Source organism: Pavona decussata, unplaced genomic scaffold (genome assembly GCF_977016875.1).
Source record: "Pavona decussata unplaced genomic scaffold, jaPavDecu1.1 SCAFFOLD_13, whole genome shotgun sequence".
Classification (NCBI taxonomy): Eukaryota; Metazoa; Cnidaria; class Anthozoa; order Scleractinia; family Agariciidae; genus Pavona; species Pavona decussata.
The window spans coordinates 1,742,833-1,768,041 of record NW_028145436.1 but is presented as its reverse complement, the minus strand read 5'-3'; the positions used below and the strand labels follow the sequence as shown (position 1 = coordinate 1,768,041).

The 25,209-nt window shown below is 40.0% G+C and overlaps 1 protein-coding gene and 1 pseudogene across 9 annotated transcripts in view; both read left to right on the top strand.

Annotated features, from left to right (window-relative positions):
• Positions 1–542: 542 nt before the first annotated feature.
• LOC146487814 (potassium channel regulatory protein-like) overlaps positions 543–25,209 on the top strand; it is a 117,210-nt gene continuing 92,543 nt past the window's right edge. For 5 of the 8 annotated variants that reach the window (XR_014868055.1, XM_085127491.1, XM_085127467.1 and 2 more), the window contains exons 1-2: positions 543–1,245; positions 2,332–2,671. Coding sequence is in view for 5 of the 8 variants with exons in the window: in XM_085127491.1 (XP_084983617.1) it covers positions 558–1,245; positions 2,332–2,642 (999 nt within the window). In the remaining 3 variants the exon portion in view is untranslated. Of the gene's footprint in view, positions 1,246–2,331; positions 4,326–24,345; positions 25,067–25,209 lie in introns of those variants that run through there. The other 3 variants (XR_014868049.1, XR_014868035.1, XM_085127464.1) reach the window with 3 other exon arrangements.
• Positions 15,344–25,066, top strand: LOC146487822 (uncharacterized; annotated as a pseudogene). The gene is made up of 5 exons (XR_014868093.1): positions 15,344–15,855; positions 18,528–18,531; positions 21,701–22,254; positions 23,362–23,701; positions 24,346–25,066. The product of XR_014868093.1 is annotated as an uncharacterized LOC146487822 (transcript).

Here is a 25,209-nt window from a genome sequence, read left to right as displayed (position 1 = left end):
TCCTGTAAACTTCCAAAAATCACTATAAAAATTGCAGGGAAGACACATGCTTATTGAAATAGGTGCTTGTTGTAACATGGGTTCTTCAAATTGAAATAGGAAAGATTATTGCTCACTTAAGTTTGGTCCCGGCCACCTTTTCTGTGGAAACCACTGTCATGTTTTAATTATATTCGATTCTCTCTTTTAATCTATTTTTTTTTTTGACATTTAGGCACCTGAATAAAAGCCGTCCGCAGTTATCCATACAAAGTAAACACTACGCGTGCGAAGGTGTCTGAGAGATGAAGAAAAAAGTTAAGTAATAGTACGATAAAATAATTTTTTTTCGAGTTTCAAGTCATGAAGCTGAAAACCAAAACAATAAAAACTAACATCTAAATTTCATTAGACACAATGCACGGTAATGAAAACAGTCAGTTCACGCTCGGTTGCAGTTTTACTTTCTGATGAGCACGTGGCCTGGCCAGAGGCATATCATCCAACCTCATGCATATGCTTTCAGAGAGCCACGTGTCTCGGGATTTCTTGTCGTTTATACTGAGCTAAAGGAAAGTATGGCTGCGCAAAATCCTAGAAACCAACAGCGCCACCAAGGATTTGCAGACGCTGTAAATCATTTTAGACAAGCGTGCGAGATTTTCGAACGAGAAGCCGCCACAGTTCGCCAGGAGCAGGAATACATCGACGCCATGTCGAGGAAACTCGATCGGGTCCATTTTTCTTCGACTGTTAAACTCAATGTCGGTGGCCAGCACTTTTTAACAAGCGTCCAAACGCTGAGGAAAGACCCCAACTCCATGTTAGCCGCCATGTTTTCAGGGAAGTTTGACCGGAAATCATCTGAAGATGGTTCGTTCTTTATCGACCGAGACGGAACTCACTTCCGCTTTATTCTCAACTATCTTCGTGATGGTGAATTGATTTTGCCAAAAGGAGCTACATTTCTCGACGAACTTCGCAAAGAAGCAGAATTTTATCAGATACAAGGAATACTTGACAACTTAAAGCCCCCTCCTCCATTTGTAGGGTCGGAGATTCTGACGAGCGAAGAACATCAGCAAAGTTTGAAAGACTGGCTGCCTACAGATCTGGAAGGTGAATGGCGTCTTCTCTTCCGAGCTTCTCGAGACGGCTTCGCGACTCAAACCTTTCATTCGAAATGCGACAACAAAGGACCCACAGTCACAGTTGTGAAAAGTGGAGCGAATATCTTCGGAGGCTTCACCGAGATCTCCTGGAAAAGTAAGAATATTGACTAAGTTATAAAGCGTGCTGGGCTATACAATGGATTATGCAAATGAGAATTTGATTTTATCAACTGGGTTCATAGATAAGAAATTAGAGGACGTTTCGAGCGTTAGCTGTTCACTCTGACGAACGGCTAATGTTCGAAACGTCACTGCTCTTGAATCCACTCTCGGTGGCCAATTACCGTATCAACTCGGTTGATAAAACTAAATATTCATTTTCACTCCCCACCGACGCAGCACCACAGTCTCTTCAGAAACTAACATTTGCTCGATTATTGCACGGCTGGGTGAAAATACGCTGCAAAAATTAACAATTGAAATTTTAAAAGTCGATTTGGTTTATTTGTTTAAACGGATTAATCTCCCAAATGTTGGTACTTCTTTGATCAATACAAGTGATCCTTTATTTTAGGTTCAAAACCGTTTTTGTTGGAGCTCAAGTGGCCAAATTTCAACCCCGGGTAAGACTTTCTCCATTCATTGCAAACTGATTTATGTCCGCGAAACTGGCTGAGATTTTAGTGCCCAAAAAGAGCGTTATAAAATCCTCCATGTTGTCGGGCCCTTTGGCCTAACTGGGTGTATCCACGTGTCCAGCGTTTTTCAGGATTTCTTTTGAACTGACTGAGGTCACTTGTTTGACTTACTCCTTGCGAAATCTTTTATGGGAAATATTTTGGCTAAATCCAAATGTTTCTAGACCGCTTGCAGTCTGTCTCTTTCCCTAAGTTTGTGTAGTGGTAACACGCAGCAAAAAATTGGGACGAGGAGGATTGGGACCAGACTTCTTAATAACCGTCATTGTTTAGTTATCAAATGCGAAGCCAGTCAGACTGAGAGTATTAATAGTAAAGAATAAAAGCATAAATAAATATTAAAAATAACAGATTGATTGTTAATTTTTTGCATTTTGGTTTAGTCAAGCTCTAACGTCTAGGGAAGGAGAGTGAATCCATTGGAAATACGTCTAGCAAAAATGTTCAATTTGCTACGTACATTTTAACCTGACAAAACTTATGTAAAAAGGAGCGTGATAGCAAGAGTTCTGTGAATATTTTATGTGTTGTGTGCTCAACAGGTCAGGGTAACTGGGTAAAATGCAGCAAGGCGTTCCTGTTCAGCATGGTCAACCCGAGTGGCCTGGGACAAAGTAAACTGCCGCTTATCCCTGGGAAGGAACAGGATGGCATCTGCTGCAATAACGCTAACGGACCATCGTTTGGCGGAGGGTGCGACCTGTATATATCAGAGAATGCAAACACAAATACCGATAGTAGCAGTTATCTCGGTATCACCTACCAGTGTCCCCCAGGACAGCAGAGCACGTTCTTCACAGGTGGTAAAAATTTTACTGTCACAGATTACGAGGTGTTTGGACTGCACAAGTGACAACAAACAGACGAGAGAGGAGAATGCAGGTAAAAATAACGTCACTGCTTTAATGATACATACATGAAATAACAAGGAAAAGGGGAGGGGAGGGAAAATATTATCGCTTCCGTTGTACACAGTCTTGTATAATGTCAAAGAAGGTATTTCTAGAAACAAAGTTATTGAGGTTCATAGAGAGGTTTCTATTTCCTGATCAGAACAAACCGAAGCCGCATTTTTTCTAATTGTTTTTTGATCATTAGTTCTAGTATATTGTATTTAAGTATTTAGTTTGTGTGTTTTAACTGTCCTTGTAGTAGTCTTTTTTTTTCTTTTTTTTCTTTTTTTCATTTGGAAGTGTAATTTGTGATTAAATCAAATTCGATGATTTTGGCGTGGGCAACGCGCTATAGATATTAACCGTTATTGAGTGACGTCTGTCAGTTAATGTAAATTTGGGATTTAATAAGGAGACTTAAATGGTTCGCTTTAAATATTACCTCTGCTTGATAATTGCTAAATACTATATTTACACCGCGTCTAAAAATGAGGAAGATTATTATTTCGATGCTTTTTCGTCTATCCTTAAAAGAAAAATACAAATTGAAACTAGCAAAGCTAAGGCGCAAGTCAAGCTGTAAAATAATTTTCTTGATTCTGACTAATTTCCCTTGTTTTTTGGCTTTTTTTGTTTGGTTATTTATTTATTTTTTGTCGTTTTTAGTGTATTTACTCTTCGTTAATATATAGTAAGGTAGTCATCAGTTGTATTAGAATTATTTTTCATTATTTTGCAACAGGCTCCAACTCATCGGCTCCTGTTTTGTAAGCATTATCTTATAAGTTAATATTATGTAAGTGAGTAGTATTTAACTAAGCAAGGTATATGTAAGTAGGTATTAAAGCTTTATGTAACTAAGTAAGTACTTTGTAAGTTAGTCAGCATTATGTTTGTAAAAACAATAAAAAAAATAAAAAAAAAAATATTACAGCAAACCGCACGGCACATGTTAATGTTTGTGATAATGCGATTCGCCGTCTTAGCTTTCAGGTTTAACTGCAGTCGGTGAATGTATGCTTTCGTTTATGTTCACTGCCTTCCGTTATTTCCACCTCTTTTATAAACACGTTTTCTTGTTTAATCTCATGTCCAGAATGGTGAAATAAGTTTGATCACGTGTTATGTTTGTTTCGTTAACAGGTGAACGTCACGTCTAAGTCAACTAGGGACCTTAAGCAGCGACGACGACAACGTCAATGAGAACGTCAGAAAACAATAGTTTTAATTAGCAAAACACTAGCTCTGCACGTGCGTTACACACTTTGGTACATTTCTTTGTCGTCCTCCGCAAAACAACAACGTGAAATGACCAAATTTAAAGTTTTAAGGAGAACGTGAACGCATGATGATTAATTTCCCTTTCTCTTTCTGAACTTTAAAGGCCCACCTACGACGTTAGCTCCTCGATAGTTCGACCACATTACACAAACTGAGAGAGTATAAATCATCGCGAATTTATTCAGAAGACGCGAAGGTAATTTTTTAAGTTTCGTGTTCGTCGTCGTCGTCGTCGTCTCTGCTTAAGGTCCCTAATTTTGCAGTGTTCGACGTTTCCACTGTTTCCAAGCTGTTCGTACAATTTACCAAGAGGAGTTCATAAAGTCTTCAAATACAAAACGTAGAATGTAAGAAATTAAATGGTGCGCTTTGTAACCAAAAAAAATGTTTTGCATCGAATGTTTCAAATATACTCAGTTATTCAGTTGAAGTCGTCAGTTTTGTAGCTCAAGGGAAAATGATGTTTCTGAACAGAAAATACATAAGTACCTTTCAAGAACATTTCAGAGTTGTAAAGTTTTTGTATGTGGCGGATTTTATCCAAAATGTTTTCTTTCTGACCTAACAGAGATTCAAACGAGCCACTATCGCCTTCTTTTCAGTTTCTCTTGAATTTGGAACGCGCGTTCGAGGAGTTCGGACGCGCCAAAGTCCGCTCCAGTATTTGAATCGATTTTGGTGTGAATTTTACAGTACCAAGTTCCTCATGTCGGTCAAAACGCTCAGGAAAGAGAATGACGAACTGAAATCGAAACTGAAAAGCTTCGAATCAGAGCTGGAGTCGTTAAAAGCTTCGCTGAAGACTACAATAACAAACAGAGAAGAACAAGAACATGGCGTCCAATTCTTAAGCGACGAATATGATGATCTCACAGCGGGTAGAAAAGAGATGTGGGATCAAATTAAGCGACTATCCAGTAAACTCGACACAATTTCATCGCAAGTCGATCGAATTTCTCAAGCTATCGACTCTTTTGAACTGTACAGCTATCAGTACAATGTCAAGATTGTTGGCATTCCACAAGTGTCAGAAACGGAGTCTCCCGAAGACACAACCTCAATATGTCTGAAACTATATTCATGTATAGGAGCAGACATCTCAATTCAGGATATCGACATCGCCCACCGGGTCCCAGCAAAATCAGCTCAGACGAATAGCCCGAATCCTATCATTTGTAAATTCGTTCGGCGACTAGCTAAAGAGAAAGTCATGACGGCAAGAAGATCTGCCAACAATATAAGAGCTGCGGATCTCGATTTGATTAATGTATCGATCAACCACATTGGCATCTACGACCACCTTACTCCGCGGCTACAAGAGTTATTGTACGAAGCCAAACGCTTTAAGTCCGCCAATAACTATAAATACTGCTGGGCTAAAAAATCCGCGATCTACCTGCGCCAAAATGATACATCAAGAATCATTAAGCTTAATAGGATGGATGATCTTGCCACTCTGATACCAGAGAACGCGGCGACAGCCCAAGGATCTGATGCACAAAATGAGGATGAGTAATTTGTGAGAAACTGAATGTGGTAAGCATGGAATCTGCATTATATTTGCGATGAGAAAACGAAGCCAAAGTAAGGAACAGCAAAAAGTTAACAGGCTGTTGATGCGTGATCTTCCTTATTATGGTTATGACATAATTAATTCACATGAACAATTCAACAATCTTCTCTCTTCGAACTTACCCACTAAAAAATATTTAGATAAACTACGTAGCTTTCACGACATTGACTTGTTTAGCCTTAATACCCATCCAGATGATCACGAAGACCAATTAAATACTTGTATCCGATGTAAATATTATACACCACATAGTTTTTGTGAGTTTGCAAAAACCCTAGATAGAAATCAAACAAAACGCAGATTTTCAATCTTCCATAATAACATAAGAAGTATTAGACGAAACATTGACAATCTGCAAACACATCTTTTAGATGAACTAGACTTTCAATTTTCTGTTATTGGACTCACGGAAACCAAAATTTCTTATGCTAATTCGGATCAAAATATCCCACAATTAAAAGGTTACAACTTTGAGTACGTCCCAACGCCCCTGGCATCTGGAGGTGTTGGAATGTATATCAATGACACTCTAAATTACATGGTACTAGAAAAGACCTCTAATGAGGCCTACCAAGCTCTGTGGATTGAAATTATTTTGGATAAACAGAAAAACATTGTGTGCGGGATTCTCTATAGACAACACAATTCTCCGGAATCTTTTCAATCATATTTTGACGAAGCTGTCGAAAAATATATTTTCTATGATAAGCCCGTCTATATAGTCGGGGATTTTAACATTGACCTACTCAAGTCGCAATCTTCTAATATCAGCCAAAATTTTTTATTGACCGCTCAAAGCCTTCACCTTATTCCAACCATTGACAAACCCACTCGAGTACATAACACGTCGGCTACACTTATTGACAATATCTTTACAAATGACCTCGAGCAATTCCTTGTAAGTGGCAATATAATCTCCGATTTAACTGACCATTTTTCTCAGTTCTGTATTTCACGTAACCCTACTAATCGAGTCCTATCTCTTCCACATAAAGTGCGGGATTATTCTAAATTTTCACCTGATGATTTTAACAATGAACTTACTCAAATCAACTGGGACATTATCATTACAAACACTCATCAAGACATCGATAAAATTTTCTCGACGTTTTACAATAGATTTAATAAACTGGTCAATAAACACGCACCGTTAAAAAAGCTTTCAGGTCGTAAGGCAAAGCAATTTTCGAAACCATGGATTACTAAAGGCATTAGACGATCAATTAAAGTCAAGAACAAACTATTTTTGTCAGGCGATAATGAGAAATATAAATTATATAGAAATCAAATTTTGACACTAACCCGTTTAAGCAAAAAACAGTATTATTATAAATACTTCGAATCTAATTTATTGAGTGTTAAGAAGACATGGGAATGTATTAATACTTTGCTAAACAAAAAGAGAAATCGAAAATTCATCTGTAAACTCAAGGAACCTGATAACAGCGGTTTTACGCAAGACCCATCCCGAATTGCCAATATTCTTAACAGCCACTTTGCCTCCATTGGACGCAAACTAGCTTCAAAGCTACCCCGATCTTTGCACCATTTCACTGATTATTATCGTCAAACCAGTCACCTGAATTCTTTCTTTTTTGTTCCTGTGACCCCTTACGAGGTTCAACTCGAAATTCTGTCCATCTCCAACAACAAAGCGCATGGTCTGTATTCGAGTCCAACTTCAATCTTAAAATGTGCTAGCTCTACCCTCTCTTATGTTTTGGCGAATATATTCAATGCTTCAATTAATTGTGGGAATTACCCTTCAAAACTTAAACACGCAAAAGTCATTCCCATTTACAAAGACGGTGACGAGACAGATCCAAACAATTACAGACCTATCTCACTTCTTTCAAACTTTAATAGAATCTTTGAGAGATTGATGTGTGTGCGCTTAAAATCCTACTTAAGTAAAACAGATATTCTTGTTCCATCTCAATACGGCTTTCGAGAACAACATTCTACCCAGCATGCAACGCTAGATATTATTAACACTATTCAAAACAATATGGATAAAAAGCTGTATACTTGTGGCATCTTCATTGATCTAAAGAAAGCATTCGATACGGTAAACCATGAAATACTGCTGCAGAAATTATATCATTATGGAATAAGAGGGATAGTCAACGATTGGTTCTCTTCTTATCTCAAATCGCGTTCACAAACAACTAATATCGGTCCCCATATTTCTGAAAAGGCCCCTACGGAATGTGGCGTTCCTCAAGGTTCTGTTCTAGGGCCTTTACTCTTTTTGTTGTATATAAATGATATCACTAACTGTTCAGATAAGTTCAATTTTTATTTATTTGCTGATGACACTAGTATCCTTTGCAGTAATAGGAACCTTAAATCCTTAGAACTAGAAGTAAACACTGAATTAAACAAACTTTGCGAATGGCTAACAGCGAACAAATTAACTCTAAATACTAAGAAATCTAATTATGTAATATTTCTTAATTACAAAAAGAAACTTCCTTATCAACCAACGATAAATATTTACGACAATGATAAAGTTTCATATTCAACATTAGAATGTAAAGATCATGTGAGATATCTTGGCATACTCATTGACAAGAATCTCAACTGGAAAGTTCATATAGATTTAATCGCCCTAAAAATTAGCAAGGCCATTGGCATCATAGCTAAATTGAGACATTTTGTACCCTTTTCTATTCTTGTTAAGTTATATCAATCTCTTATTTCCCCCTACCTCATGTATGGAATTAGTTCGTGGGGTCAAGCTTCTCAGTCTAACTTAGAAAAGCTCCTTCTCCTACAAAAACGAGCTCTACGTTTGATGAACTTTTCTACAAAAAGTGAACACGCTATTCCTTACTTCATTAAACTTAACATCCTACCTGTTCATTTTCTCTATGTCGAATCTGTTTCCTGTTTAATGTATGATATCCAAAACAAACTAGCACCTGTTCATATTCAAAATTTATTTAAACATGTCTCAGATATACACTCCTACAACACCCGGTCAGCAACCGCCGACAAATTTTATATCATGTCTTCACGTCTTGATCAACTAAAGAATTCATTTTCTCGATTTGGTGCACGGCTATGGAATTCTTTACCGGATAATATTAGAAAGTCTGACAACAGAAAACTATTCAAGAAACAAATACATGAAATACTAATCAACATTTTAAAAAAAGAAAATGCTTACCTTACACCTTCTTCAATTCTTGAAATAATGAAAAGCTTCTGAATATGTAACAATCCTTTAATTTCTATCAGCTAGCGAATCCCCTTTTTTGCGTCACTTGTTTGTTTACTACTTATTTAACTTTTATTTTAGTCAATTCAGTTGTAAACACCAAATGTATTTGTATTTAGTTTAGCATAAACATACCTACCCGCCTCGACTAGCTTCAGCTATTTGCGGGTAGGTATATAACACCTTGTAACTGTCTATTGTTAATAAAGTGTTGTTGTTGTTCTCACATGTCCTACAATATCATCAAACTGAGTTCCTATAAGTGTTCAATGGAGTTGCTGTAGTCAGCTTTTGTTCAAACACGAGGCTTTCAATTGTCCAGCATTTAGGAATTTAAACTTAAATGTACTTTTGCCACAAACAACAAGTAGAAATAATTTCGTTTTAATACGATTGTAAATCTTTTTTGTTCTAATTCTCGATGTTTTGTCCAATACTACTTTGCTTTATTGATATCATTCTCAATATTAGTTTTGTTTGCATGTTTCATAACAAAAACTCTGCCCTTAGCCTCGCTTTCATAATGTGGCTTAATGCAATTCGGAAATGGTCTATTGTCTCGGGGATTTACTTTTTCACTATAGAGCCATTTGACTACAACTACCAGAATACTTCAGTTTTTTTTTTCTCATGCTAATTAGAGCTATTTTTCTTTGCTCTCCACTGGGATTACAAAATTTGAATTTGAAAATGGAAAACGAAATGAATTCTGGTAGTTGTAGTCAAATGACGCCATCATGAAAATGGCCTATTCAGGGGCGTAGTATTTAACTTGAGAAGGCTTCGTGAATGTGGCCCATGATTTATTTTCGCAGTTGTCCAGATTGTTTGCTTCTTAGAACAAATTAGTAGTCTTAGAAATGGTTGCGTCTTACTGATCAGTATAGGTTTACCAAGAGCGTGCACCACGGAAATAATTTGAAACATTTTGAATCCACTGAGTCCACCAATATTGACCTGTAGGGGGGGGGGGGGGGGTAACTCCTGGGAATTTTTGTTGGGGGTCTGCTGTCTGGTTCTCCAATGACCCTATTTCAGCCTAAAATGTGGAATTTTCCGGTATCCTTTTTCAGACGCGGAGCCCGTTTCTCGAAAGTCTCGATGGTTAATTAATGGGCCCAGAAAGCTGTTGTTGTTTTTATTCAAGATCAAGGTTTCAATAGATTTGCAGATGATGTGATAAAACTATCAGTTAACAAAACAAAATGGACTGGCTTCTAAGCTAGGAACCACGTTTTTATTCTTTATACTGTTATTTGAATATTTGATTTCAAGCCCGAAAATTTAAAGTTACCGGGACTTTCGAGAAACGGGCCCCTGGCCTGTAAAATTCATACCCATTTTCAGACCTGGTCTCTAGAATCCATACCCGTTTTCAGACTTTCAAACCATAACGGTTATAATCTATACCCTATTTCAGACCAAACCGGCCCAAAAACCATATCATTTGGCGCCGCAGATACCTATATAGGTTATATTGGGTATTCCCCAGGGGTTGAATCCGGCCACAACACCAAACAACAAAAACAACAATAACAACAACAATTTATTTGAAAAACAAGAGAATGAATGGTTTGTCCCGGAAATTTTACAAAACTAATCGAGGCGGGACAAGACGAATACAGTAACACTTTTCGTAGCTTTTCGTTCCCGGTCATAATAGGGTCAACAGACAGAATAAGTGCGACAAAATGAACGAATTTGTCCGCTCAGCTCGAGCACATGCGCACTGTATATGCGCCACATACACCTCCCTTTTCCTTGATTCTCCGTCTCGCCCCAACTATGTGCGCATCATTGTCATAATACATCATCTCAAGCGCACCTCTACCAGGGAAGGTATTTCTACTTTAAACAACGAGCGTGCAAATGTCTTCGGCTATTTTATTTTATAAAATTGTGAAGTGCAATGTTACGAGTACTAAGAAGGGTGACACACTTGAAATCCTTCTGAATGAGTATCAAGTTCTAGGAAACTGGGACATCGAGATTCCAGTTCCAGTTCTTGCTAGAAGTGGTTCAAAACCTTAAAGGACCGCCGTTTTGAAGTGGGCCGAAACTAAACTGGATTAATAAAAAATATTCAATAATTTCACTCGGGGAGATATATTTTTGTGACATCAATTATGGGTGTCTATTGAAAAAATGTCACTGGATAATTTGACAGAGCGCTTCTTTCTGTTTTCAGTGTGTACAAAAATGGAAACAAATAACTACCGTAATTGGTAAAGGCCTTGACACATTGAAACTGAGTGAACCTCCACTTTTCATACGAAGCTCAAAGAAGGGAGCTCTAATGGGTGTACATAGGATAGGGATACTTCAATAGGGTGAGGATGTCCGAGCCAAAAATTAAAACCCTTCAGATAGGTTAGTTTTGTTCCTTATTTTGAGAGACGGACGTAATCGGGGAGAAGAAGGGGAAGGGAGAAAATGTGAGGGAAGAAGGGGAGGACTCCCCAGTCCCCCCATTCTTCCCTCCTTTTTTTCGCTCCCCCTCCCCCTCCCTCTCCCCGATTACGCCTACTACGCAGACTAAGAAGTGAGTGACGTTTGTAAACATACGGGACATGCAGGCATGCGGTGGATTGTACCTTGTTTCTCGCCAATTAGACATCAGCGGTGCCAGGTTTTACATGTGAAGGAAAATGGAACTCGGTGGATTCAAGACTCACAGATTCAATACCTGCGTGTGAAATATTAATGAGGTGTGATTTGCCGTATATTCCTGTTATTCAGTATCCCGTATGTATATGACTAGTGATCAAGCTAGTGATCAGGAGACAGGCCATGTCCTTACTAATGGATAGTCGCTTACCCATGCGTTGCTCTTTAGTCACTTGTGCACCAGAAGGATAAAGGAAACGAGATCATCTGCGGGAGACATGGAAAAGGGCAGTAGAAAAGGAGCTTAAGGAGAGAGGGCTAAGAATGTGGGCGGAGACACCTGGAATATGGAAGATGATAATAATGATCCCTATGACATTTTTAGCCAAAGATCCCACAACCTGTTCCTCCATCCACTCTAATAGAAACTCTACATTAGTAACATCGTGCAATTGATAATCTTTGAAAGGACCTTGAAAGGTACGTTTAGTGCTGTTTTGCACCAAACTTGATCACAAATGTAAAAATTTTTCAGTCTTGGCTATTCAATCCATAGGGTTATTTCTACGTTAAAAATTGATTCATAACGCGGAGCTGTGAATTTATGTAGTAAGCTCATATATTAGAAAAATATAAATTTCCTTTTTCAGGACGTAATATACTGAGGAGTTTTCATTTACCGGTTTGTCAAACATCTTCAAGGAAACTTTGCGCTAAACCAGATTGATTCCGCTCGTTAATTTGCACGTATGGCTTCTCCTGTAAACTCGCATCAATCACTGCAAAAATTATACGGGAGAGACACGCTAATTAAAATAGTTGATTGTTTGTAACATGGGTCAGTTCTTCAAAACTGAACATAGGAAAGATGTTTGCTCACTTACCTTCAGTGTAGTCATGTATTTTTGTCATGAGTTGGGAAGTATTTGGTCCAAGTATTTCGGCCCCGACCATCTTTTCCGTGTAAACCACTGTCACGTTTTAATTACATTCGATTCTCTATTTTTTTTTTAAAACATTTAGGCACCTGAATAAAACCCGTCAGTAGTTATCCATACAAAGTGAACAGTACGCGTGCGAAAGTGAGAGATGGAGAAAAAACTTTACTAATAGTACGATAACATAAAACGTTTTTTGAGTTTCAAGTCATGAAGCAGAAATCCAAAACAATAAAAATCTAACATCTAAATTTCATTAGACACAATGCACGATAATGAAAACAGTCAGTTCACACTCGGTTACAGTTTTACTTTCTGATGAACACGTGACCATCACTGTAAATTCAAAAGATCTGTTTCAGCCCCAAAGTTCCGATTCAGCTCTATGGCCCCTGGGGCTGATTTGACTCTTCGTGGGTCCATATCGACCTTTGCAGACTTTGGTTTGAAGACTGAAGACGCTCGCAGAATTTGTCATTTCATTTACCTAAGCTAGTTTTTCGATAAAAGCTAAGACAAATGATACTTTTGTTTGGAACTTAATAACTTCGATAGGCAAACCCGTGTATTAAAAGTTTTCGAGAAATGTTGGTGGTTGTGGCATGGTGTAAACAAATCAAACTGAAACCGCTATACACTTGCAATTGGCGACAAAAATGGTCGTTTCGCACTGGTATTGACTAAAATGTGGAATATAATATATCGCTCGGATATTTGAGGGACACAAAATACAAATTTACGTAGATTTAACACAGAGTCGAAATTTCTTATGTAAATTAGCCGTGATAAGACTCGCAACATGGCGGGTCAACATGTCAATCAATTAGCGTGAGTATCTTGTTTTCAACACGCTCTCACAATTTGCCGTTGCATTTGCCTAAGCTACATTTTCGGTGAAAGCTAAGATAAAATGATACTTTTGGCGATAATAATAGTTTTGGTAGGTAAATCCATGTACCAGATCGATTTTTTTGGCCACGAATCAGGCCAAAATTGAACGTCACGCAATACTTCCGCAAGGCATAATTTTGGAAATTCCATAAGAAATTCAGGATCAAAATTAATTGAGACCTGCCAGCTCTAAATAGCCGTTGAGGGGTGATATTTTAATGGCATGTGTCAGTTTTTTCCTGGTACGGTTTCCGTTTTGGCTTGCTAACCTTCGATAGAAGTGTAATTTCAGGACCAATTTTGGACGCTGTGAAAGGAAATTGCTAAACCTCGTCTCGACACGAAAACAAAAATCCAAACAACTTCAAAGTTCACTTTTTGTAACAAGTTTGTAAAGCCCTTTATTATGGCAAAGTTTGAGATAATCGAATTTTTCTATCTTGCATGGGTATAGCCGGAGAGTTACAGCAAGCCGCTCTTAAAATCAAATAAAGGCCGTTTTATGTATTCGGGGGGGAGTTAAGCCCGGTTCATACGTCGAACTTTACATGAGCCGAACCTAATCATTTGGTTCGGCGCATGTAAAGATCGACGTTTGAATCAGTTAGGATCGAAAGATTTGTATTTGGGTCGACCAGCCGTTCTATTCGACTGCGCCAATCGAATAGAACGGCAAAAGTTCGACTTCGATTAAGACGTTGAACTTTTACGTATGCCGAACCAAATTAGTCACGTATATATTTTCTTTTAGTACTTATCGAACAATAGTGATAAGCAAGGCTGAAATCGAAAAACAAATATCAACAATGACTAATTCAAATGAACGTTGTTACAATAAATGGAAACCTTTAATTGACAAGAAGTTTGTAACCTAGAGCTGTATATTACTTTTCTTTGTACTTTGTACTGGATGTAACGGAAATAAGCAAGTCATAGTAGTGAATGTAACAGTATTCTTTTTTTTTCTTTCGTTGTATTCTAGTGTATTGTAAGGGTAATATAGATATTGTCAATTAAAAAAAAATCTATCCCAGAGGTCTGCGCGTTCCATGGACTTGGCATCCGTAAAAGGACTTCATTCTGAGCAAGATGGCGGGAAAAGAGGAATGTGCTTGTTCTTCTTGTTTCGAAACAACTAAATATACTTGTCTGAGATGCCACGAAACTAGAAAAGTAGAAACTAGGAGGACTAGAAGCCAAACAACATTCAAAACTTGCCTTCTCCGTGTAACGAGGTTTCCCAATAATAGCTGTATGTTTAAACAGTTCAGGTTCAGTTCAGTTTAGTTTTAGTTTATTGTTTTGCCATAAAAAGTGTAGAAATATGAATTATTATTTTTTAACACTAATGGCGAGGAAGCCCAAGGGAAGCCACTGGGCTTATAAGGAATGGGCTCCCTCAGTTAAAGTAATTGGAACAAAGTATTATAATAGTTATACAAGGGATCAAAATGACAGACGCCTTCTTCTAGTCTCCCTGATCGCATTCGCCAAAAAAACAAGCTCTTTCCCGCCATTTTGAATCTTGTTGAGTAAAAACAACATCCGCTGACCACGAAAATCTATTTTCTCGCTTTAGCTTTAAGTTCGACTTCAGTTAGGTTCGACATCTGAATCAACTTCCGAACTTAATTATTTGGGTCGACCTTAATAGGTATTAGATTCGGCTCATGTAAACTTCGACGTATGAACCGGGCCTTATGGCCTTAGGGAAGTATAATGAGTGTAAATCGACCAGAAAATTAAAACCATTCAAGGGTAATTAGCCCTCTAATATAGCTGTTTCTGACTCTCTTGAACCTAAAGCAGTTCTAAAGTGAACTGTCCTTGAGGCTACAGTTGGGGTTGATTCAGCCCTAAAAGTGTATTCGTTTTGGTATTATATGGACTAAATCAGGCACCCATTGTGGCCGTTGCTTCCCCTTTACACAGGTTCAAAATGTCTCAATTATGGGGCCATTTTTAGGCATGCTAAGAACCATTTTAGTCCTTTTAAGACGGTTATTTTAAATAATCAAGATCCCAAAAAAGCTCTTATAAAGAATGTCGTTTCAGACATAATGGTGCTAATTTAGTCATTTCGTTTGAATATACATTTCTTTTGAATATAAATTGGGCTAAATTGGCCACGAAATATGGGCCAATTTCCCTCCTTTCTGAAGACATGAAACGGCTCGAGAGGGGCTACTTTGGCCATCCAAGCGCACCATTTCAACCTTTATGGAAGCCAAAACTACCCCCCATTTTTCCAATACAGCAACCCTGTATCTTCGTCTCGGCGACGTTATACAGGGCTATTTCTGCTCTGTTTACTGGGGCCAAAACAGCCCCACTTCAAATGGGCTAAATTAGACCCAAAAATAGTACTGTATTTTACTCACCGAAACGGCCCCATTTTTGGGTCTAAAACAGATATTTTTGGATTTACAGTGCAGGGTAGAGGCATATCATCAGACCTCATGCATATGCTTTCAGAGAGCCACATGTCTCTGGATTTCTTGTCGCTTATACTGAGCTAAAGGAAAGTATGGGTGAGCAAAATCCTGGAAATCAACAGCGCCACCAAGGGTTTGCAGACGCTGAAAATCATTTTAGACAAGCGTGTGAGATCTTCGAACGAGAAGCCGCCAGAGTTCGCCAGGAGCAAGAATCCATCTCAGGTCCATTTTTCTTCGACTATTAAACTCAATGTCTGTAACGTTTTATGGTCGTACGTCGGAACGATAGATAGAGAGAGACGCGAGTGCTAGTCAACTCCTAGTTTAATGCAGGCTTCTGTGTTCTGAGAGTTACAATGAATCAATAAAGTACTTTATATAAACACGCGATATGCGTGGGGTAATCAGAGGTGTCGATTACACTACTATAATTATCATATCAAGATCACGCAAGTTAGTGTCACTATACAATGTCACAATCCGGTATCGTTACATCTCCCTTTTCTTAAAGTTAAGTGTTCATGACATAATCCTCATGCCAAGCTGGTGGTTTCTTGATACGGGAGGACCTCCGCAGTTGGACAGCAGGCTGGTTGTGATTGATAGCCAATTCTGTGTCTTGACTTGTGCTGGGAGGCTTTGCAGTCTGTGGATGATCGTGCGAAAGATCTTCTTCGACAGAAGGAGGTGGCGGTGTCTCAGCAGTTGTTCTGAGCTGACGCCTGTTGCGACGGTAGGGGCGACCGGCAACTTCTACTTCATACGAGCGGTTTGGAAGGATCTTCACACAACTTCCAAGAGACCATTTAGTTTCACCAGGGAGTTTCATTCTGATCGCTTGACCTGGCTGTAGTGGTGTTAGCGGTTGACTCTTCGAGTTGTACCGCTGCTCTTGTGTGGCTTTGCGCTTTGCCAACTTGTCTCCTGTCTGGCTGTCTACTTTAGGCTCCAGCAGTTTGGTGTGGGTTGGCAACAGCGTTCGTGTTCTTCTGCCCATCAGACGTTGGACTGGTGAGGTTCCTAAACCTTCTGACGGGGTGTTTCTCCAGTCTAAGAACGCCAGTAGAGGATCTTTGTTGTCGGCTCGTGCTTTCTTCAGCAGCGCTTTGCAAACTTTCACGGCGTTCTCCGCTTTTCCGTTCGACTGAGGATAACGTGGGCTTGAGGTCTTGTGCTCAAATCTCCACGTCTCGGCGAAATTCGCAAATTCAGACGAGCTGAATTGTGTCCCGTTGTCTGTAACAAGGACTTCCGGAATACCATGTCTGGCAAACTGGACTTTAAATGCGTGGATCACGCTTGCTGACGTTATTCGTTTCAGTTCCTGTACTTCGAAGTAATTTGACCAGTAGTCCACCATTATCAGGAACTGTTGTGGTCCAAGCTCGAAAATGTCAGCTCCAACTTTGGACCATGGGCGACTGGGCATTTCATGTGGCTGGAGGTCTTCTCGGCATTGCTCTGGCTGGTATGACTGACAAACGCTGCACTTGGAAACGTAATCTTTGACTTCCGCGTTGATTCTTGGCCAGTAGATTAGCTCCCGGGCTCTCCTTAGGCATCCACCGATTCCTATGTGCGACCTGTGGATTTCTTTCAGCATATCAGCTCGCAGCGATTGAGGAACAACCAGGCGTTCTCCACGATAAACCAGTCCACCATCTTCAACTAGCTCGCTTCGGCTGTCGTAGTAAGGGACAAGCTTTGCAGGGCAGTCTTTTCGACATAATGGCCACCCTTTGTGTATCGCACCAATGAGTAGCTGCATCTCTGGGTCATCTGCTGTGACTCGTTTGAACTCTTGTAGTCGGTTGGGCGATACAGAAAGTCCATCTTCATGCTGAACTTCTCGTAAGGCGCGTACTTCACTGCTGTCGTGCTGGGCGTCCTCGGTTGTAAGCCTGTAGGCACGGCTCAGGGCATCTGCAATGAACATTATACGGCCTTTCTTGTACTGAATGTCCAGAGAATAGTTTTGTAACGCCATGCGCATTCTCTGTAGTCGTTTGGGTGACTGCTGGATAGGCTTCTTGAATACGGCTTGTAGAGGCTCATGGTCAGACTCGACGTGTACGATGTCTCGGCCATATATATACTGGTCAAACTTGTGACAAGACCATACGATGGCAAGAAGCTCTTTCTCGATCTGGGCGTATCTGGTTTCAGTGTCTGTGAGCGCTCTTGAGGCGTAACACACTGGCTGACCTTTCTGTATGAGGACAGCTCCCAGACCTGTTTCAGATGCGTCGCACTGAATGGTAACTTTTTCATTCACGTTGTAGTACTTGAGTACTGGAGATTCAGTTAGGTACTTCTTCACAGTATTAAACGCGATACTGTGCTGCGTCATCCACTGCCACTCCACGTCTTTATCTTCTAATCTCCGCAACGGCTCTGTCATTTCGCTCAGATGCGGCATGAACTTAGAAAGGTAATTCACCATTCCAAGGAAACGTTTAAGTGCTGTGGCGTCTTCTGGCTCAGGCATGGCAACGATCGCGGTTTGAGTCCCTCGGGAGTGAGCAGGTGCCCCATGAATGGTACGTTTGTCTGAGCACGACTGACTTTCTGTTTGTTCAGTTTCAAGTTCCATTCTCTGCATCTTGTGAAGAATGCTCGCTCATTTTGTTCTAGGCTCTTGTGAGCTTCTTCAGTGGTGTCGCCGAAACCAGCGATAACAAAGTCATCAGCAATGACTTCTACGCCTTGAAGCCCCTCCACAAATTCGTGCATGGTTCTTTGCCATACTTCTGGAGCGGAACTGATACCGAAGGGCATGCGAAGCCAACGGTAGCGTCCGAAGGGAGTGTTGAACGTCGTTTTGTAGCTTGACTCGCGGTCTAGTTTCTTCTGCCAGAATCCGTCTTTTGCGTCAACCACTGTAAAAAGCTTAGCTTTGTCAAGTCGAGTAGCGACCTCTTCTATGGTAGGTATCTGGTAGTGCTCTCGCTTGATCGCTTCGTTCAGATCCCTTGGGTCCAAACATATTCGAATTTTGTTTGGCTTTATACACCTTATTCCAAAATGGCGGCTGACGCAGACGATCTGGGTCGATTAGCACGAGAGCGAGGCATCGAGGGCCATGATTCAATGTTTACATGTTTACAAGTGGTATTATAGTCCCGAAATATGCCTCAAAACTGTTGTGTTCCCGGGTGTAACAAAAACGTTTACGAAGAGAATGGCGTTAAAATATCTTTCCATAAGTTCCCCGAAGACAGAGAACTGTTCAGGAAATGGATAGTTGTCATACAAAGGGATGTTGGCAAAGAGTTTAGAGTGATCATACGAGGGTTTGCTCAAGACGCTTTAAATCGAGTGATTATCTCACATCACTTACTGGCCGTAAAAAAAGCTTAAAACCGACAGCAGTGCCGTCTATATTTTTTTGGAAGCAAGGCTCTCCGGTAAGGAGGAAGACGCCGAAGAAAAAAAGTCCTGTAAAGCGAAATTTCGTGGCGAAGGGGTCGGAAACAAGTACCGCGAACGCGGCAAATGCAAATACATATTCCTCCAACCTGGAAACAAAAATCTGATTCTGTATATAACGAACACAGGGACCATCTCTGATGAAAGAATTAGTCTTACCTTTTTACGAGCTGTGCCTTCGTTGACATTCCTTTGCAAGAGTCTCCGCGACATCTCAACCAGAATCTTGAATGAGAATATTTTCGTCATCCTCACCGGAGTCTCAAAAATTGTACAACGCATCAAATATTTCGCTATCGGCGGATCTAGTGTAAAATCCCATAGACTTATCATTCTTGAACCGATTTAAAGAGAGAGATTTCTTCTCAAAATTGTCGATCTTTTCGTTTATAGCACCAGCTGTCACGAGTCCCCACGTGGAATTGGTGTTTGCATTTGCCGCGTTCGCGGTACTTGTTTCCGACCCCTTCGCCACGATATTTCGCTTTACAGGACTTCTTTTCTTCGGGAACTTCCTCCTTACCGGAGAGCCTTGCTTCCAAAAAAATATAGACGGCACTGCTGTCGGTTTTAAGCTTTTTTTACGGCCTGTAAGTGATGTGAGATAATCACTCGATTTAAAGCGTCTTGAGCAAACCCTCGTACGATCGGTCACTCTAAACTCTTTGCCAGCATCTCTTCGTATGGCAACTATCCATTTCCTGAACAGTTCTCTGTCTTCAGGGAACTTATGGAAAGATATTTTAACGCCATCCTCTTCGTAAACTTCTTTCTTTTACCCGGGAACACAACAGTTTTGAGGCATATTTCGGACTATACTACCACATGTAAACATGTAAACATTGAATCGTGGCCCTCGATGCCTCGCTCTCGTGCTACTCGACCCAGATCGTCTGAGGCAGTCGCCATTTTGGAATAAGGTGTATTACTGCCAGCATACTCGAGACCCATTCTGTTGGCTCTGTTACTGGTGTGATGACGTTTCGCTGTACTAATTCGTCTAACTTTTCCTTGATTTGTGGGCGTACTGCAACTGGTACTCTCCTCGGGGGGTGAACTTTCGGTTTTACCCTCTCGTCCGTGATAATTTTGTACTCGCCTGGAAGTTCTCCAAGTCCTTCAAACACATCTTTGTATTCTTCAAGGATTGTGTTACTTTCTGGCGATATCGTGAGCGATAATACGTCACAATCAGCTAGCGTGACGATTCCAAGCGCGATACTTGTGTTGAGTGATAGGATAGGCTGATAATCGCCATTTACGACATTAAAAGTCAGAGTTTTCTTTCTGTCCTTATGCCAGACTGGGAGGTTTATCTTTCCGGCGATTTGTTTTCGTTCACCAGTGTAGGAAACGATTGATTTGTTGCATTTCCTTAACATTTCGACAGTGTCACCTCCAGTGATTGATTTGTACACTTTGAGTGGTAATAAATCGCATTCGGATCCAGTGTCCACTTGAAAACGGACTACATTTCCGGCCTGTCGTCGGTTGACGTGCAAATTTACAAGGGCTTTGTTCGCACGGCTGGGCTGTTCTCCAACGGTGCAAATGTCATATTGATCAGGTCCATCATCTAATTGCACGGTAGCAACAGTCTTGCTTCGGCAAAGCGATTGGTAGTGATTCATGTTGCCACATCGGTGACATTTCTGACCAAATGCCGGACATTTTGCTTTGCGTGTGACGTTCCACATCTGCCGCAATTACCACGCGATGTCTGTTTTTGATGTTTGCTGTTTGCTGCACGCGATGGCATCGACGGTCTATTGCTTTTCGAGCGACCCTGTTTTAACGCATTGACGTTTGCGCTTGCACCCATCAGCTTCACTTGGTGCTCCGTTTGTTCGGCTGCTTTGATAAGATCGACGGCTTTTTGCAGTGTCAAATCATTGTATCGAAGCAGTCTCTCACGCATCTTGTCGTCTCGAATTCCTAAAACGATCCTGTCACGCAAAATCTCCTCTGGGGTAATGTCCTCGTGTTGGCAGTTTTTAGCGATTGTTCTTAACTCTGTAAGATACGCTGCGATATTCTCGCCAGGCTCTTGCTTGCGATTGTTAAATCGGTAGCGTTCGTAGATCACCTGTGTTCGCGGTTCGCAGTATGCGTCAAACTTTGCTAGCACGTGTTCTATTTTCTCCCCATTCAAAGGCATCGAAGGCTTTCGTGGCATCTTCTCCAATAACTGACAAGAGCGTAGAAACTCTTACCAGTGGCTCCTGTTTAGAAATTCCTGTGGCGATTTCATATCGTGACCAGACTTTCTTCCACGCTTTCCAATTTGTGGCTACGTTGTCATCCATGACAAGCGCTTTTGGCGGTGGCAAGTTTGCAGGAGGCATGAATATTTGTGCAGGCGGAGCGGGCAAGATTTCTGGAGCTTCTCCTGGAGCTTCTTCAGATGTCCCTCCTGCCGGCATCGTGGTTCAGGTTCTGTCTGACACCATGTAACGTTTTATGGTCGTACGTCGGAACGATAGATAGAGAGAGACGCGAGTGCTAGTCAACTCCTAGTTTAATGCAGGCTTCTGTGTTCTGAGAGTTACAATGAATCAATAAAGTACTTTATATAAACACGCGATATGCGTGGGGTAATCAGAGGTGTCGATTACACTACTATAATTATCATATCAAGATCACGCAAGTTAGTGTCACAATACAGTGTCACAATCCGGTATCGTTACAATGTCGGTGGTCAGCACTTTGTCACAAGCTTGCAGACGCTGAGAAAAGACCCGAACTCCATGTTAGCCGCCATGTTTTCAGGGAAGTTTGACACGAAACCATCTGAAGACGGCTCGTTCTTTATCGACCGAGATGGAACTCACTTCCGCTTTATACTCAACTATCTTCGTGATGGTGAACTGACTTTACCAAAAGAGGCTACATTTCTCGACGAACTTCGCAAAGAAGTAGCATTTTATCAGATACAAGGAATGCTGGACAACTTAAAGCCTCCTCCTCAATTTGTAGGGTAGGAGATTCTGACGAGTGAAGAACATCAACAAGGTTTGAAAGGCTGGCTGCCTACAGATCTGGAAGGTGAATGGCGTCTTCTGTTCCGAGCTTCTCGAGACGGCTTCGGGGGTCAAACCTTCCACTCGAAATGTGACAACAAAGGACCCACAATCACAGTTGTGAAAAGTGGAGGATACATTTTTGGAGGCTTCACCGAGATCTCCTGGACAAGTAAGAATATTGACTAAGTTATAAAGCGTGCCGGCCTTTACAATCGATTATACAAATGAGTATTTGATTTAATCAACTGAGTTCATAGATAAGAAATTAAAGGACGTTTCGTGCGTTAGCTGTTCGCTCTGACGAACGGCGCCTAATACTCGAAACGTCAGCATTAATCCCTTCTCGGTGAATAATTACCGTATCAACTCGGTTGATAAAACTAAATATTCATTTTCACTCCCCACCGACGAAGCACGACAGTCTCTTCAGAAAGTAACATTTGCTCGATTATTGCACGGCTGGGTGAAAATACGCTGTAAAAATGAACAGTTCAAATCTTAAATGTCGATTTGCTTAATTTGTTCCAACGGATTAATCTCGCAAATGTTGGTACTTCTTTGATCAAAACAAGTGATCCTTTATTAGGTTCAAAACCTCTTTTGTTGGAATTCGAGTGGCCAAATTTCAACCCCAGGTGAGACTTTCTCCATTCATTGCAAACTGGTTTATGTCCGCGAAGCTGGCTGAGATTTAAGCGCCCAAAACGAGCGTTATAAAATCCTCCATGTTATCGGGCCCTTTGGCCTTACTGGATGTATCCACGTGTCCAGCGTTTTTCAGGAAATCTTTTTGCTTCCTAGACCGCTTGCAGTCTGTTTTTTTCTCGAACTTTTAGTAGCGGTAACACGCAGCGAAAAATTGTGACGAAGAAGATTGGAACCAGACTTCGCGTTCAAACCCCTATTCAGAAGCTCGCGTTCGACGGATTTAATAACACTTGACGGATCTTAAGAGAAAAGGGGAACTGCAAACAGTCTAAAATGTTTCTATTAACCATCATTGTTTAGTTGGCAAATGCGAGGCCAGTCGGGCTTGCAAGTATTAGCAATAAAGAATAAAAATAAATAAATAATAAAACTAACAAAGATGAATATTTTTTTTTGAATTTTGGTTCAGTCAAGCTCTAACGTCAAGGGAGGGAGAGTGAATCCATTGGAAATACGTCTAGCAAAAATGTTCCACTTATTAAGTACATTTGAACCTGACAAAACTTATGTAAAAAGGAGCGTGATAGCAAGAGTTCTGTGAATATTTTATGTGTTGTGTGCTCAACAGATCCGGGTGTATACTTAAAATGCAACCAGGCGTTCCTGTTTAGTATGGTCAACCCGCACGGCCTGGGACCAATTAAACTACCGCTTAAGACTGGGAAGGAACAGGAAGGGATCTGCTGCAATAACACTTACGGTCCAGTGTTTGGCGTAGGGTGCGACCTATGTATATACGGGAATGCAAACACAAATACCAATAGTTACAGTAATCTCGGTCACTCGTACCAGTGTCCTCCAGGACAGCAGAAGACGTTCTTCACAGGTGGTAAAAATTTTACTGTGACAGATTACGAGGTGTTTGGACTCCACAAGTGACAACAAACAGACGAGAGAGGAGAATGGAGGTAAAAATAACATCACTGCTTTAATGATACAAACATGAAATAGTAACGACTGGACAGGGAATAGGGGAGGGGAGGCTTTCTTTGTACACAGTCTCGTATAATGTCAAAGAAAGTATTTCCAGAAATAAAGTCATAGGAAACTGATCATAGAAAACTGATGCGCACTTTTACAATTTTTAATAAAATTTATATTTATTGTCATTTTTTTCCACCATTAGTTTTCAGTATATTGTATTTTAAATATTTAGTTAGTGTTTTTTAATTGTCTATGTGGTAGTCATTTTTAATTTTTTTCATTAGAAGTTGAATTTTTAATTAAATCAAATTTAATCATTTCGGCATGGGTAACGCGGTATAGAAATTAACAGTTATATTTTTATTAGTTTGGTTACTTTTATTTCCTATCAGTGAGTTACTTCTGACAGTTAATGTAAATTTGACACTTGATAAGGAAAATAAAATGGTTTGCTTTATATATGACAGCAAACTGCACATGTTAATATTTGAGATAATACGATTCTCGCAGGCTTGGGTTTCAGGCTTAACTGTAGTCAGTGAATGTATGCTTTAGTTTATATCCGAGAGTTATCACTGCCTTAATAAGTTTGATCACCTGTTATGTGTTATGTTTGTTTTGTTAACAGGTGAACGTCACGTCTGATTCAGCTTTGCAGTCTTTTGACGTTTCCAATCTTTCGGCCAAGCTGTTTGTACAATTTACCAAGAGGAGTTCATAAAGTCTTCAAATACAAAACGTAGAATGTAAGAAATTTAATGGTGCGCTTTGTAACCAAAAAAAAATTTTGTTTTTCATTGATTGTTTCAAATATACTCAGTTATTCAGTTCCACTCGTCAGTATTGTAGTCTAAGGGAAGTGATGTTTATGACCAGAAAATACATAAGTACATTTTAAGAACATTTCAGAGTTGTCAAGTTTTTGTAAGTGGCGGATTTTATCCAGAATGTTTCGTTCCTGACCTAACAGAGATTCAAATGAGCCACTATCGCTTTCTTTACAGTTTCTCATATGTCCTACAATATCATCAAACGAAGTTCCTACATGTGTTCAATGGAGGAGCTGTAGTCACCTTTTGTTCACACAAGGGCTCTCAAGTGTTCATAATTTAGGAATTCAATCTAAACTCCACTTTAGGCACAAACAACAAGTAGAAGGAATTTCGTTTTAATACGATTGTAAATCTCTTTTTGTTGTAATTCTTAATATTTTGTTCAATACTACTTTGCTTTATTCATGTACATATTTAATTTTAGTTTATTTCTTATACGACCCCACAGCCGGGCTTTTAGCATTTACTTCTTATCGTTTATAAATAAAGTTTGAGACTGTTTGAATTATTGATTTATCAGGGTAACATCCTTTAGTTTTTCATTTCCCGGATTGTTTGCGAGTTCATTTCGCCGTAACAGTGTACGAGCCATGCCGCAGATCTGTTGCCGTCTAGGGACCGGTTATATAAAGTGTCTTAAGATAAGTGTGAATTTTTAC